Source organism: Trachypithecus francoisi, unplaced genomic scaffold (genome assembly GCF_009764315.1).
Source record: "Trachypithecus francoisi isolate TF-2019V2 unplaced genomic scaffold, Tfra_2.0 Lachesis_group10, whole genome shotgun sequence".
NCBI lineage: Eukaryota > Metazoa > Chordata > Mammalia > Primates > Cercopithecidae > Trachypithecus > Trachypithecus francoisi.
Genome location: NW_022681455.1, coordinates 113,670,479 through 113,686,636, shown reverse-complemented (window position 1 = coordinate 113,686,636; position 16,158 = coordinate 113,670,479). Strand labels below are relative to the sequence as shown.

At 49.8% G+C, this 16,158-nt stretch overlaps 1 protein-coding gene across 1 annotated transcript in view; it reads left to right on the top strand.

The window, feature by feature from the left end:
* Positions 1-236: 236 nt before the first annotated feature.
* CALB2 (calbindin 2) overlaps positions 237-16,158 on the top strand; it is a 32,924-nt gene continuing 17,002 nt past the window's right edge. Inside the window, exons 1-3 of the mRNA XM_033218939.1 lie at positions 237-404; positions 12,390-12,466; positions 15,260-15,349. Coding sequence (XP_033074830.1) covers positions 311-404; positions 12,390-12,466; positions 15,260-15,349 — 261 coding nt within the window. The 5' untranslated portion in view covers positions 237-310. The remainder of the gene's footprint in view (positions 405-12,389; positions 12,467-15,259; positions 15,350-16,158) is intronic.

Here is a 16,158-nt window from a genome sequence, read left to right as displayed (position 1 = left end):
AGGGAAGGCAAGGGCAGCCTCTCCCTCTTTTTCACCGAAAAGCCTCCGGGTGTCCCTGGCCCGGCGCCGAGGGGTCTCAGCGCAGAGGTAAGGGCCCCCTGCGAGTCCGAGCCTCTGGTGCCGCCGCCCCCGCCGCGCCGCGCCCCGGCCGGATTCCCTGAGCGAGCGCGCCCCCTGCTGGCAGCCGGGCGCGGGCGCAGGCTCCAGAGCGTATATAAGGGCAGCGTGGCGCACAGCCCCAGCGCGAGTGCCAGAGCTCAGCCGGCGCGGAGCGGGAGCGGTGCAGGCTGAGGTCTCCGAGCGGCTCGCCATGGCTGGCCCGCAGCAGCAGCCCCCTTACCTGCACCTGGCCGAGCTGACGGCGTCCCAATTCCTGGAAATCTGGAAGCACTTTGACGCAGACGGTTAGTAAAGCTCCCAACTTCTGTGCCCATTGGCACCCAGGGGACCTGCGGTGAAGGGGACAGGGGGCGGCGCTGAATGCGGGCAGGAGTACGTTTGCCCTTAGGAGGTGGCCTGGTCGCAGAGCCTGTTGGGGTAGGGTCCCTGAGTTTGGGAGACATCCGGCTGCTCTGGGCACAACTGTCACTAACTTTCTTCCCTAACACAGATGACCCAGAGCCCACCCGCATTTGCAGCTTTATTCTGAGCAAGTGGGAGCTTTCTCAGAGAGGTTGGCTGGGCTGGGAAGGCCTCCAGGTTCCCCCTGCCATCTCCCCCACCTCCCCTGCCTTCAGCTGCTCCAGCCACAGGTCTCAGAAGCCCACTCATTTCTTTCCTCCTCTTCCCGTTTTGTTGAATGTCAGGTTAGCCCCCTTACACTGCTGGAGGCTGGGATCAGTTAGGGGATCCTGAAGGGAAACTTAGCCTCCCCAGCTTGAATGGCTGGGAGCAGGAGTGTAAAATGGCATTGGCGACCCTGAACACCCCCCGGCTTCCTTAGTCCATTTTCCAGCCGCCATGGGCATGTGGGTTTCCTAACACAGCAGCAGTGGGTGTGGTGGGGACAGCGCTGGGGTGCCAGGCCAGACCTGTTCTCTCATAGTGATCATCCTTGGTGCTCTTGGTGACTTCATCTCTGGGTAGGGGGAGGCACCACCCTAAGTGCCTCAGTGACCAACCCTCTGTTCTGTGTGGTCTTGACGCTGACTCCACCAAAAAGCAAGAGCCGGACAGAATGACCTTTGGAGGTAGCCCCCAGCACTGGGATTCCGAGAGTCTGTGGTGGTCTGACTCAGGCATAAAGGGTGGTCCCCCTTTAGAGGCTTTTGATATCACTAGAGACTCTGTTTCTGTCACTTCGAAAAAATAAGTGATCTGATTTCCCTCTCTACGCACAGACCTGGCTAAGATGAGCATCCAAAATGTCCTGGCATCTCAGACTTTTTGTGGTGTCTGTAGCTACCCTCCCCTGGGATAGCTAATGGCTCCTGGAGGGGCTGACCCCAAAGGGAGGCCAACGGGAAAGGCTAAGACAGATGCTATCTCCAGAACACAAGTTCTTAACCACTGCACTGCACAGCCCCCCAGGGGGCCAGGCTCAGTCCTTGTGGGCTCTGACACCTGTCATTCAGGCCCCTGGCCCAGATCTTTGTGGAGTGACAGAGTGGTGGCTCAGGGAGTTTATCCTGGGGTCTGAGAGCAAGGAGGATGGAAAACAGAGGAGCGTCAGGTGTGCCTCACTCCATTCTTCCCTCCTCCCTTCCTTGCCTTGGCAGGGTGTGGAGGTGGCTGAATAGAGATCCTCTGCCCAGAGTGCTATGGGGAGGCAGGGGTTAATCTCTGGGGATGCTAATGGGTGAAATTTTGTTTCCTTGGAGCCAACTGAGAAAGCTGAAGGGGTAGGGGACTAGGCATTTGAATACCTGAGTTAGGATTGTGATCTACCTATGAATTACTGACGGAGGTGGGTAGATTGTTAAATCTGTAAAATGGGGCTAAGAAGGGGTTGTATTTCTAAGCCCCAGCTCCTGCCATAAAATTCCCTTGGTACAAAGGGCTCTCCTAAGAGAAGTGCAGGCTTTTAGTATTCCAGATGACATGCACATTCCCTAAGGAGGCTCCTGCCAGTTTATCTGCACCAGAGACTTGCATGATTCAAGGAAAGTTACCAAGCAGCCAAGGTTACACCACTGGCTTCCTGGTAGATGAGTCAGCTATAAACAGAGGACTCTACAGTTCTACATTCCCCCATTCTCAGAGGGACAACCAAGAGCACTGTCTATAACCATGCAGCTCTTTACGTTTATCTGAGACATTGTACTTAAGCACAATTGCACCTTCTCAAGCTGTGAGGCTGCTGGGCAGACCATGACTCCCCCTATACAGATGAAGAAATAGACACAGGGGTTGACTTTTCTGAGGTCATGGAGCAAGTTACTGGTGGGACTGGTTCCTGGCCAGCGTTTATTCCCCCACTCTGGTTCCTGGACACCTGCTTGGTTTGGAAGAGGGTTTTTTTCCATGATGATAGGTACACGTCTCCCTCCCATTCCCCCAAAGAAAAGCCCCCATCCCACCCTTGGGGGTGTTGGGCAGTTTCATGTATCCCAAAATGGGATCCTTGGCTTGGCTAGAGTGTAGTTAAGCTACCACCAAACCCAAGATCTTCAAAGCCTCCCAAAGTCATTGTGCCTCTGGCTCCCTCCTGCTCCAGGTTGAAGGGGGAGCTCGATGCTTGCATCTTCCTTGTCTATCAGGCTCCTACTGCCATCTCTGCATCACAGCCTCAAGGAAGTCCCAAGGAAGGGCCATGGACCCAACAGAGAAGGAAGGCAATGAGGATTAAAATACCAGAGATGAGAGAGAGGAGACTTAGGAAAATATGTATACAGCCAAGTTGGAATTCCACAAAAGGATCCAGAATTAGGCTTTAGGTGACCTTCCTCCCCTCCTGAACACCCAAAGGCTGCAGATGAGCCCAACACCACACTGCTTGAGGTGCTCCCAGCCCTATTTAGGCCTCTCTCCCACCAATTCTGGTTTCCATTTTCAACATGGGGTTTCTTCCCAATTCTAAGAGTGCCCCCCACCACTCACAATCTTAAAAACGCCTGAGAGAACTCTCCCTTGCAGCTCTCCAGGTCCCCGGAGTGAGCTCGCTGGAGCCCAATTAACGACAGCCCCCAGAGAGTGGGTACCACCTCCCCACCCCTTCTGGATGCTGGCTGGTAGTAAACAAAGATGAAGAGATCTTAGGAGGCAGCTGAATCCCAACGAGAGGGAGGATGGGGGCAGGAGGACCCTTAGCCCATTTCAAAATGGAAAAGCCACCTTCACCCTAAAGAGTTGGATTATTTTCAAAATTCTCATCAGCCTTGTGGTAGAGAAAGGAAGACGTGTGTGTTTGGAGAGTGAGAAACTAGGACTCAAAGAGGCAAAATTCTTTTCACAAGATCACACAGCAAAGCAGGAAGACGTGAAGGGGAAACCAGGAATCTGGTCTCCTAGTCCACAATACCATTCCACCAACTCTGCTTCAGCAGTCAGCCAAGGGCATGCATTTGGGAGGGTTCCAACATTGTCTCTGAAAGGCTGAGGTAGGGAAGATAACAGCCAGGCCCACCCAATGACCCTGGTGGGGTCTAGGGCTCTTCCACACATCACCTCCATGCTCCGAGTGGCCCCGACACGGCCTTATGTATCCGAGCCCATTGCCCTGTTGCTTCCTGACCGCTTCTGTATCAGGAACTTTCCCCCTCTAAAGGACGCAGGTGGCTGAGGGATGCCCAGTTCAGAGTTCACACTGTCCTTTATTTGTGGTTCTGATTAGACAGGCCAGCAGGCTCCTATTTTACTGACCATCTGCAAGCAGCAAAGTTGTAGCTCCGAAGAGAAGTGCCTTAGCTTTTGCTACCCCTTTGAAAGCAACTAAGAGTGTAGAGATAAGATGAGTTCTCTTCCAGGAGCAAGGGGACATTCATGGGGCCAAGTTGAACATCCTACTCCCTTCCAAGAATCTAGCCTACATAGATATACTCGTATGTGCGCAAAAAGTTATACGAACAATCATGTCTATTACAATGTTCTTTGGAATTACTAACAATTTCAACGGGCATGGGGGTATGTGCTTCACCAGGGGACAGAAAAATAAATATGGTCATCTCTATGATGGAGTATGATAGGGCAAAGTGAAGCTTTTGTAGTGACATGGCAATATGTCCAAGATGTATTATTGAGACATTGTTTACAACTGTAGCAGAACACTATTATGATATAAGCCCATTTTTATTATAAATGACGTATGTATGTTGCAGGATATTTAGAAAAATACAACTGAATAATAGCAGTTCTCTCTGAAGAGTGGATGAGCCACATGAAAGGGGATTTTCTTTTACTTTCTAATTTCTGTAGCACTTGAAAATTTTACAAGAGTATCTGTTTCCTGTGTAGTCAGCAAAACAATAAAGATATAAGAAGGGAGCCCAGGCACAGTGGCTCAGGCCTATAATCCAGCACCTTGGGAGGCCGAGGCAGGAGGATCACTTGAAGCCGGGAGTTTGAGACCAGCTTGCACAACACAGTGAGACCTGCCCACCCTCCGCTCTACTAAAAAGTTAAAAATTAGCCAGGTGTGGTGGTGCACGCCTGTAGTCCCAGCTACTTGGGAGGCTGAGGCAGGAAGATGGCTTGGGCCCAGGAAGTCCAAGGCTGCAGTGAGCTATGATCGCACCACTGCACTCCAGCCTGGGCAACAGAGCCAGACCCTATCTTTAAAAAAATAACTAACTAACTAAATAAAGATATAAGAAGAAAACAATGTGATAGACACCTTTTCTTCCCTTGTAAGAAATATGTATATGTCTCCAGGTGGGGGGATCTGTCTAGACTCTTCAAGGCTCCTATTCACCTCCAAGTGGCCCAGGTGATGCAGGGGGTGCTCAAAGCCTCTCACAGGGACTGAGTCCTGCTCCTTATCTATGTGGACCCTGAGGATTTTGAAAATAACAACAGAAGCCACAAAGGGCTGAGGATAGCTCTGCCCAGGCTCCCATCCTCGCCCTCTGAAACCCAGTGACCTGGTGGAAGTCGTCTCTAAGCCCACACAACACTGAGGACCACTCAGGGCCAGACGGCAGGGCCCAGGCAGGCTCTTCCAGAGCACGGGCCACTGCTCATTTGTTTGTCCCCGGTTTTGGGAATGGGGAGGAAATTCACAACATCAACACCTCTCAGAGATGGATGGAAACCTGGGCAACTGGCCTCGGGCGGCTGCATGAGGGGTCCTGCAATACCAAAACGAAAGACGCTGAAATAGGGTCACAACACACGTGATGTATATTAAGTGTTTATATAAATGACACAACAGTTACAATGCAGCATACCTATGACGTTTATAAGGTAATCATAGGATTTATCAAAACGATTGGGTCTTGGCCCATTAAAATCAACAGGGTCTGACACTGGGAACCGAGACGAAAGTTGTCAGAGGAGAGCTTTCTCTGACCCCGTTAGTGAACCTCTAGGGGTCTGTATACCTCTCAGTTGGGCGTGGCGTGATGTCGGGATATGAGGTTCTCAGGGAACAGCTGCCTGACCCATCTGGGGTAGGCCCTGGAAAATGTCCCCCAGCCCTGCCTCTGCTCCCACCCCCAACTCCCCAGTTGTTTCACTAACAGTGTCCACGCGCACCAGCTCTACGCCGGGAACCTCCAAGTGGGCTCTTGCCCGCTATGGCTCTGCTTCTGACTCTGATTGCACCAGCCGGCAGCGGGGAGCAGCTGGTCTGTGAAGAGCTGGGGCTCCCAGGGGAGGCTGCCTAAGGGACCCGTTTCACAAACAAGACGCCAGCCCCGCATTGCCAGGGCAGCTACCAGCCCGGCCCGGCCAGCTGTCCCTGCCCTGCTCAGCTTGTATCTTCCCCTCCAGACTTCAGCAGCTTTACCAGCCAAGCCCCTGGGGGAGGTTTCCAGGGCTAAGGAGACCCCCTCAGGGAAATCAATTCCAGCACCAAGGGAGCCAGAATTAATAGAGCAGGCCTGAGGCTCTTCAAGAACAGTTCCTCTCCAGCCCCAGCCCGCCTGCGGATTGCATCACAGGCCCTCCTTTGCCAAGCTGGCCCATCTGGGGCCTCTGGCTTCAGCCCTCCCCCTGTCCTTGTTGGCTCTCCACTATCTCCCCTCTCACCCAATCTGCCCTATCCTTCTGGCCTCCCTCATGCCTGGGACTCAGCCCAGCATTAGGCTGCCAGATGTCCACAGGTTCAGGGGACCCAGCCCAGCTCCGGAGCCACTGGTCCAAAGCAGCACAGCCCAGAAACACAGATTGAAATCCAAGTGCCCAAGCATCCAGCTGGTAGCTGGTAGCTCTTCACTCTGGGGCTTATTCTTTTTTCCAGAAGCCACTGGAAGAAGCGTGTGTGTGTGTGTGTGTGTGTGTGTGTGTGTGTGTGTGTCTGTGTGAGAGAGAGAGAGAGAGAAAGAGAGACAGAGCGAGAGTGAGAAGCCAGGACAAATGCAGATATGGACAAACATTGTCCCTGAGACAAATAGAAGGAGGCCAGGACCTCTGTCAGCTGTGGCTGAATCTCCTTCCCCCTCTGATTCCTCCTTGCTAAGATGGGGTTGATAACTGCTTACCGGGCAGGGTGGTAAAGAACAGATGAGGTGGGAAGCGGAAAGCTCTTTGTGAATGATGCGCACCATGCGAAGCCAGATTAATACGGGGGCAGAGCCTGGGGAAGCCAATTTCTTACCCTTCAAAGGGTAGGATTTGACTGTCCCAGAGGGTGGTCCAGATGGAGGTTAAAGGACTGTTCGCCTTCAGTAAATTCCAACTCCAGATAGACCAACAAGTGGCCTGGCCTCCTAGATGCCTTCTGGTGCAGCTTAACGAGGAAATTCGGAAGGTGCGAACCTTCCCTCCTTTGACCTCGCTAATCTATGGACCGCAGAGTGCTACACAGGCTGGTGCACTAGAAGCAACTGGATGCAACATCTTGAGTGTGCTGGAGGGCTGGTTAGAACACAGACTTCTGGGCCCCATCCCCAGAGACTCAGATTCTGTAGGTCCTGGGTCAGTCCTTAGAATTTGCATTTCTAAGAAGCCCCCAGGTGATGCTGATGTGTCTGGCCTAGACCAAAATTTGAAAACCACTGAGCCATTGCTTCTAAGATTTTAGCATATTGATGAATCACCAAGACAGTGTGATCAATAGATTGCTGGGCACCACTCCCCAGAGAAAGAGATTCAGCAGGTCCAAGGTGGGTCTGGGATTCTGCATTCCTAACAAGCGCACAGGTCCGGCATTTTGAATAGCACGCCCTTATGCTCCAATCCTACTGGATTAGAATCTCCACTTTAATAAGATCCCTGGGTACTTTTTATATACCCTAAAGTTTGAGACATGCTGCTCTGAAGCAGTTCCGAACCTTGACTGTTCTGAGCTTTAGAATCACCTGCAGAACTTTGAAAACACCCCCTTCCCCCTCATCCATTAAATGAGAAATGCTGGGGATGGGGCCAAGGCAACAGTGTTGTCAGAGCTTCCCAGGTGATCCTAATACACAGCCTCAACTGAGAACTAGTATTTTTTCTTTCTTTCTTTCTCTCTTTCGTTTTTTTTTTTTTTTTTTTTTTTGAGACAGAGTCTCGCTCTGGAGTGCAGTGGCGCCATCTCGGCTCCCTGCAAGCTCCGCCTCCCAGGTTCATGCCATTCTCCTGCTTCAGCCTCCCGAGTAGCTGGGACTACAGGTGCCCAACACCACGCCCGGCTAATTTTCTTGTATTTTTAGTAGAGACGAGGTTTCACTGTGTTGGCCAGGATGGTCTCAATCTCCTGACCTCGTGATCCAACCGCCTCGGCCTCCCAAAGTGCTGGAATTACAGGCTTGAGCCACAGCACCTGGCTTTTTCTTTTTTTTCTTTTCTTTCTTTTCTTTTTTTTTTTTTTGAGAGAGTCTCACTTTGTCACCCAGGCTGGAGTGCAGTGGCACAATCTCAGCTCACTGCAACCTCCGCCTCCTGGGTTCAAGCAATTCTTGTGCCGCAACCTCCCAAGTAGCTGGGATTACAGGCACACACACCACCACATCCAGCTGATTTTTGTATTTTCAGTAGAGATGGGGTTTCACCATGTTGGCCAGGCTGGTCTTCAACTCCTGGCCTCAAGCAATTCACCCACCTCAGTCTCCCAAAGTGCTGGGATTACAGACGTAAGCCACCATACCTGGCTTGAGAACCAGTATTCTAAGGAAAGCAGTGGTGCTGGAACTCTTCAGGTTAATGAGTTTTCATCTATAAATTGATTTAGAGGAACTTAAGAGGAGAGAGTATAAATGGAAGGCAATATTTGTTCCTTTCATTTATGTGAGATTTTACATTTTCCAGAGTGCTTCCACAACGTTACCTTGCTTCATATCCTTGCTTATTGTCTGTCCCCTGCCCCACCCACACCCTGTTACAGCATAAGCCCCACCATGGCAGGACCTAGCTGGCCTTTGCACCTCCAGTGCCTACAGAATGCAGATGCTCAACAAAGGTTCCTCCAATGGGCCAGGCACGGTGGCTCACGCCTGTAATCCCAGCACTTTGGGAGGCCAAGACAGGTGGATCGCTTGAGCTCAGTAGTTAAAGACCAGCCTGGGCAACATGGCAAAACCCTGTCTCTACCAAAAACAAACAAACAAAAAATATTTTTTGTTTAGTTGTCCCAGCTACTTGGGAGGCTGGGGTGGGAGCATGGCTTGAATGCAGGACATTGAGGCTGCAATGAGCCATGATCCAGCCACTTCACTCCAACCTGAGTGACAGAGCAGACCCTGTCAAAAAAAAAAAAAAAAAAATTCCTCAAATGAATGAACCAGTGAATTAAGCCAGGATCAGGAATTAGGACACTTCCGTTCTGGTCCTCCCTGGCTGTGTGGTCCTGAGCAAGTTGCTTGCCTTCTCTGTCGTGTGCCTCAATGTCTTCTGTCCGCAGAAAAGGATTCTACTCTGCCATGCCCGTGTGTCTGGAAACATTGTGTGTGGGTTCATTTCCCCCACAGCAACCCATACATGCCTTACCCATAGTGAGGGCTCAGATGATCAGCTGGAGCAAAGCAAGAGGGCAAAATCGCTTTGAAAAGTTACAGACATTCCACTGACCTTCAGAACTTTCCTGCTGGGCGAGGCACTGGCTGATTGTCTGAGTTTCTTGAGGTTGTGAAACCTCCTTCAAACCTTTCTAGAAAAAAAGATGGAGTAAAAATAAATACTTATTCTTTCTAAGTCCCAGAAAAACTCCAAGGAAAAGGTGGCCCCTAGAGAGCTGTACTTTTTTTCTTTGGATTCAGAGCGTTCAGTGGAGCCGGGCTCCGTGCTAGCCTTGCCTGCTCTAGCCTCCCTCTGCGCCCCTAAATCTTTCCAACCTAAAGAAAGCAGCCCAGGGTCAAGGTGTTTGCAGCATGGACGGGAGGCACAAACAGCGGCCATAATGGCAATGTCTGCCAGCATGTTTGAGGCTTGCTGCAGGCCAGCGCGGCAAGTGTATTATTATCCTCTTTAATTTTCACAGCAGCCGCATGAGGAGGGTGCTATCGTTGTCCCCATTTCATAGGAGAAGAAATTGAGGTTCACAGAGGTGGTGTCCTCTGATCTGGGTACAACAGAGGGAGGAGAAGAACCAGGTGTCCGTGCCTCAGCAAGAAAAGCTGGTCACTCTGCCGACCCCTGAAATGGTAGGTGAGGGGGCCAGAGAAGAAATGGCAGAACATCGAGGACCTGGTGCAAAACAGGGCTCCACAGAGGAATGAGGGACACTGTTCAGAGCTAAGTGGAGGCAGCTCTTGGAAACATACCGTGCTGCTCTGCGGGCTCCCCCCACCCAGTTCCTTTCAGCCACCTCCTGATACACTTATGAAACAGACACATACGCGCTCCTGTGTCTGCCCAGCCGTGGCTCCTGTGGTCTCTGCTTCACTGAACCGTGCCACGCATTCATGGTGCCAGCTCTGAGCCCCCACCTCCTGCCCTAGCCTTGGGCTTCTGGAAGCCACAGATGCACCCAGGGCTGAGCTCAGCTTTCCACCTCCCCGTCTGACTCTACAAAGCCTCCAAGGAGAAGAATGTGACTTTGCCTTCTCAGTCGAGAAGAAATTGCACCTCAGCGATACGAGAATAGCCAGATCGCCGCAGGGAGGAACCAGGAAGAGAAAAATTCCTCATTCTCCGACTCAGAGTATCATCAACTAGATGAATGTCTTTTTGCCTAGAAAGCTCATCTCCCTCTCCCCCACTCCCCTACTTTAGCCGGCCTCACAGGAACCACGCTCTTCTGAAATTCCAGTTCTCCTAAGAAGCTTTACAAACATCCTAGAAGGAAGATAACCACCCCATTCTAGGATAAAAGGGAACTCAAGTCTCACTCTGCAAGCCCATTACAATCACGTCTTTTCCCTGCAGACAAAAATACATAATTTATCTCATGTGATTCTTGCCATACAATATTTATTGTGGCATATTCTTCAGTCGAGAGTGCCTCTAAGTTTATTCCGAATTTAAATTCCCAGGGGACCCTAGGAGGCGAGGCTCCCCTCACAAGCCCTCCCCTCACAAGCCCTCACAGAGGCCAGGGTAAATGCTCCTTTATTTTCTCTGTTGCGTTGGTAATTCCATTTGCCCTTGGTGAAAGCTACCACCTCCCTTCCCATTTGAGTTGAATCTGCTCTACGGGAATCTTCCTCAATGGCTTTAGATCAGATTTGGAACTTGACTTTAGGTCAGTGGTTTTCAAACTTTGTTGCACAGGAAATCACCTGGGAGTGTAAAAAAAAAAAAGAAAGAAAGAAATCATGGTGCTTAGTTCACACCCCAAACAAATTGCATCAGAAAGTCTAGAGGTGGGGGCCAGATATCCATATTTTTTAAAGATCCCTGGGTGCCAGGTACCTGTAGTCCCAGCTACTTGGGAGGCTGAGGCAGGATCACTGGAACCCAGGAGTTTGGGGCTGTGGTGTGCTATGATCACACTTATGAATAGCACTGAACTTTAGCCTGGCAACACAGCAAGAGCCTGTCTCAAAAAAAAAAAGGAAAAATTCCCAGGAGATTCTTTGTCACAGCAACGTCTAGGAGGCACTGCCTGAGCCCTGCCTGATTTCCCAACCACAAATGCCTCCTTCCCCATCACAGCACTGACCAGTGACCTTGACTATGCATTCAGCTCAGTGCTGGTCTCTAGACCACCCAGGCTGAAGGCGTGAGAATCTAAAGGACCTCCCACTACTTATGTGATCTTGCAAGTCAGGCTGTGACCTCGGGACCTGGTTCTGATCACTGCACTTTTCCCACAGATTCATTCCCACCTTAGACACGGGTTCTAGTAATGGAACTCAGTAACAACATTTATGCTGCACTCATAATGACTAGAGGACGGGTTTTCCATACAAAATCCTGTTTAATTATAATAACCCACTTTGCAGATGAGATGGGTTCCATAACAGTCACAAAGTCACACTGTTGGTAAGTACAGCAGAACCAGGCTTTAAATCTGCATCCACAGGCCTCAGAGCCTCCTCTCTTCATTACCAGGTGGGATGCCTCTCCTATCCTTGATCCCTGTGACCAAGTGCGGGGTGGGAGGTGACATCGCACAGGACAGACGCCCTGTGGTTCTCTTTTTTCTGGCCCCTTCTGTTTTTGTTTCCTAGGACTGTCATAGGTGGTGCCTTAACACAACAGAAATGTATTCTCTCATTTCCAGAGGCTAGAAGTGTGAAATCAAGGTGTCGACAGGCTCTGCTAGAACTCTGAGGGCGAATCTGCTCCCTGCCTCCCTCCTGGCTTCTAGTGATTGCTGGCAGCCCACAGTATTCCTTGACTTGAACACACATCACACTGGCCTCTGTCTCCATCTTCACGTGGTCTTCCGAGGTCTCTGTGTCTCCACGAGGCCTTCCTATAAGGACACCAACCACTGGATTTAGGGCCCACCCCAATCCAGTATGACTCATCTTAACTAATGACATCTGCAATGACCCTGTTTCCAAATAAGGTCCCATTCTGGGGGAGCACTCCAACCCACTACACCTTCTGAACCCCAGGGACCCCGTTCTGGCTCTGACCAGAGCCCACCACTTGCTGACGACCTGTCACACCTCCGCCACCTAGTGCTTGCCCAGGCTTTAGGGACAGATACAGAAGCTGCCAGCTTCTGCTCTCCTCTGTCCTCTCGGACCCTGTGCTAGTTCCTCCCAGTATTTTCTAGCTGCTGAATGTATGTTGTTCATCTTGGATCTCTAGGTGCAAATGCCCTGGGGGCTGGACTCACACCCCTAGCTCCACTGGCCTAGACACCTGCCTGTAGGCCAGCTGGGAGAAGACATTCTCCACGAAGCCCCTGACAGGCCCACCCCATGCTCCCCTTACTATTTAGCACTGAGATTGATTTTTTCTCTCTCTCTTTCCAGGAAATGGGTATATTGAAGGTAAAGAGCTAGAAAACTTTTTCCAAGAGCTGGAGAAGGCAAGAAAAGGCTCTGGCATGGTAAGCCCAGCCCTGTCTCCCATTGTTTGGGATTTTCCTGACCTATGCCTTTGAGCGTGCTCTGTCCCAGTTATGTATGCCATAAACAGGCCTCATATCGCTGGTCTTGACACAGCATTTTATTTGTAAGGATAAAAAAATAGGCTATCAGCCGGGCGCGGTGGCTCAAGCCTGTCATCCCAGCACTTTGGGAGGCCGAGACGGGCGGATCACGAGGTCAGGAGATCGAGACCATCCTGGTCTACACAGTGAAACCCCGTCTCTACTAAAAAATACAAAAAACTAGCCGGGCGAGATGGCGGGCACCTGTAGTCCCAGCTACTTGGGAGGCTGAGACAGGAGAATGGCGTAAACCCGGGAGGCGGAGCTTGCAGTGAGCTGAGATCCGGCCACTGCACTCCAGCCTGGGCGACAGAGCGAGACTCCGTCTCAAAAAAAAAAAAAAAAAATAGGCTATCACCTAAGAGTACCCTATCTCAATATCCTTGGGTGTCTGGAATTGGGGGCTATTCATAAATAGACACCAGGGGTTGATGAACCCTCCTGCAAAACTGCAAAGCTTTATGTCTGTGTATGTAGATATTAATATAGATGCAGTATTTTTTTCCCTAGGGACAGAGTCCATAGCTGCCCTAAGATGCTTAGGGGTCATGATTCCAGATTAGATGCCTAGGAGGTCCTTGGCACTGTGGCATTTGAGGCTGAATAATTTGTTGTGGCAGCTGCCCTGTGCATTGTAGGAGTTTAGTAGCATCCCTGGATCTACCCGTGAGATGCCACTATCATCCTCCTTCAAGCTGTGACAATCAAAAATGTCTCCAAACATTGCCACATGTCCCCTCGGTGAGAGATTGGGAGCAGAATCGTCCTCAGAAGAGAACTACTGTTCTAGAGCAACACAGGCTAGAATCCCCGGCAAGGAACTAGAGGAAAATTAAGGATTGCTCTCAGCCAGTATCTGAACCAGATGGCACTGGCTGGCCTCATTCGTGGTGGTGTCACAACCTTCTAAGCCCGCCCAAAGTGACTCCAGATCACATCCCAGCCCCTTAGTGACAGGAATGTTGCTTTCCCTGGTGCTAACATGGCACTACTGAGTTTACTAAAGGCTTTTGGGGGAGGTATGTGAAATATTGCAAAGCTCAGGTGATTGGAACTAGTCTGCTGTGATTCCCGTGTCTGGTTCTGGAGTACACGGAGTCAGCCCCACACCCTCCCATCAACTCCCTCGGGTCCTCTGGAGGTATCTCTACTGTCCCCTGCTGCGTGTCTGTTGGCCAATCCACTGTTTATTTGCAGCTCTTCAGGGAGCAGTTTGGGAGATGAGTCACAAATCCGCCAGTGAGCTCCTGGTTCAAAGCTCGGCCGAATGCCCCAATGAGAAGGAGGTCAAAGTGACGGGCTTAAAGGGTTGGAGGCGATTTATGGGTTTGTTTATCAACAGTTCTCCCATCAACTCTTAGGATAATGAAGCCTGGATCACAGAAAGCTTGGGCTTCATAACTGACTCTGGGATCATGGGCTAGTTGGAGAAATGTGTTTTTATGAAGTGCTTTGCATCTAAAATCCTTCTCTTAGTCATTCCCTTCCTCAGATGTCATCGGGGTAATTTTCAAGCCTGTCAACAATCCCAACTGATGTCATCCAGGACTGGTTCTCAGAGCAGCTGTTATATGGTAGAAAGAATATGGGCCTTGGAAGCAAAAGCCATGAGTTCAAATTCTGACTATACTCACTGGGTGCCCTCTAGAGAAGTCATCTCGACCTCCATTAGTGTGTCAAATGGAAGGGCTACTAACTTCACAGGAGCTATTGTAAAACTTAAAAAAGAGGGCCACATTTGTGACAAGTGCCTGGGATCAGACTATGTACTTTGGTAAATATAAATAAATATTGATAAACAAATAAATATTGACAAATTGATACTAATCCCAAAAGTAAAAAGCAATCAGAGGGATTCAGGAGACTCTCGTAAGTGATAGAATTTCCCTTGGCCCAATCCTGGGGAGCATACAATTCATGTGGAAGTCATCAGCTGAGTGACGCAGGAGCATCAGCCATGCCACGTGGGTTCATCATTGATTAGGGAGAAGGAAGAGCTCCTTAATGCAAATAATTAATCAGCACTATCTCAAATCAGGGGAAGGTTCGAGAGCTTCAAGTCCATATTTAAGATAGGCAGCTGTGGGCCTGAAGGAATGTTTTAAGTTCTTTGCTTTCTAGTAGTCAGAATAATGGGGTGGACTATTTAAATTACCCTTCAGCTACATGACGACCTCCTCCTCATGTTCCTCCTGACATGAAAATCTGGAGTGAAAATAGTGTGGAATTGCCAGTTAGTCTTTAAAGAAGAAAATGAGCAATCCACCTTGCTATAATGAAGTGCTAACCTATTATGGAGCACTGGATTAAGTTCAGTTTGATTACAAGCTGCCTCAGTACAGTGTTGAGGCCTTAGTTCTCACATCTGAGTGATGGGAACAAGTCCAAACCCTTCCTACACAGTTGTAGCTTAATTCATCTCAAAGGCAGCAGGGCATGTTTGATTATGTGGTATGGAGCATGGCGACGTGTCCTTTGAAATTTGTATGACTGAGCCTTGAGGAAGAGATGACTTGATTTGGAGGGGACCTGGAAAGGAAAACAACACAGCTGGGATCAATCAGAGCATCAGCAGAACCTGGTGCTGCACCCACTTATCCAGGATGGAAATGATTTCCAAGCCTGCTGCTCTGAGATCATGGTTCACATGAGATACAGCAGCAAAAATCAGCCCCCTTTGTCTTTCCACAGATGTCAAAGAGTGACAACTTTGGAGAAAAGATGAAGGAGTTCATGCAGAAGTATGATAAAAACTCGGATGGGAAAATCGAGATGGCAGAGGTGAGCCCTGCTTCGATGGTTAAGAGCTGTGTGGGAGGGGCCCTGGGTCCCTGTGCCTCTCCCAGGCATGAGCATCCTGCTGAGAATTGGAGTGAGGTGGGGGCCTCAAAGCTCCTGCACCCCCAGCACTTGGGCTGACCAAAGAGAATAGCAGGGGCTTTTCTTATGTGTCACCCAAGGAAGGAGGAAGCGACAAACAATGACCAAAGATAGGGGTGAAGACCTTAAATGCCCACAGGGGCCAACAGGTATTGTAACCAAGTGGCAAGCCTAGCTGAAGACACTAGGGAGGCTGAAGACAGGTGAACAAGAGACTCCATGCCCCACCTAAAGACATCCAAAGGATAATTTTTAAAAGTTACATACATAATTCATACACATATAATCTATACATTTATAATTCACATCAGTAATATACATAAACATATGATTTGCATATAACAATTTACACGTATCCATATATCCACATATACATTCATATATGCACACATATGTACACATACACACATACATTCACACATACTCATATACAGGTGCATGTTAAACACCTTTGGTAATCAGTGACCATGGTCAAGGGCTCAAGAGTGCTGGCTGGACTCCATGGCCCATGTTTATAATCCCAGCACTTTGGGAGACCGAGGCGGAGGACCCTTGAGGCCAGGAGTTTGAGACCAGCCTGGGCAGTATAAGAAGACCCTGTCTTGACAAACCATATGAATGAATGAATGAATGAATGAATGAATAAATAAATAAATAAGAATGATGATGGTGGTACAGGCATTAGGGCAGAGCTCCACCCAGGGTATATT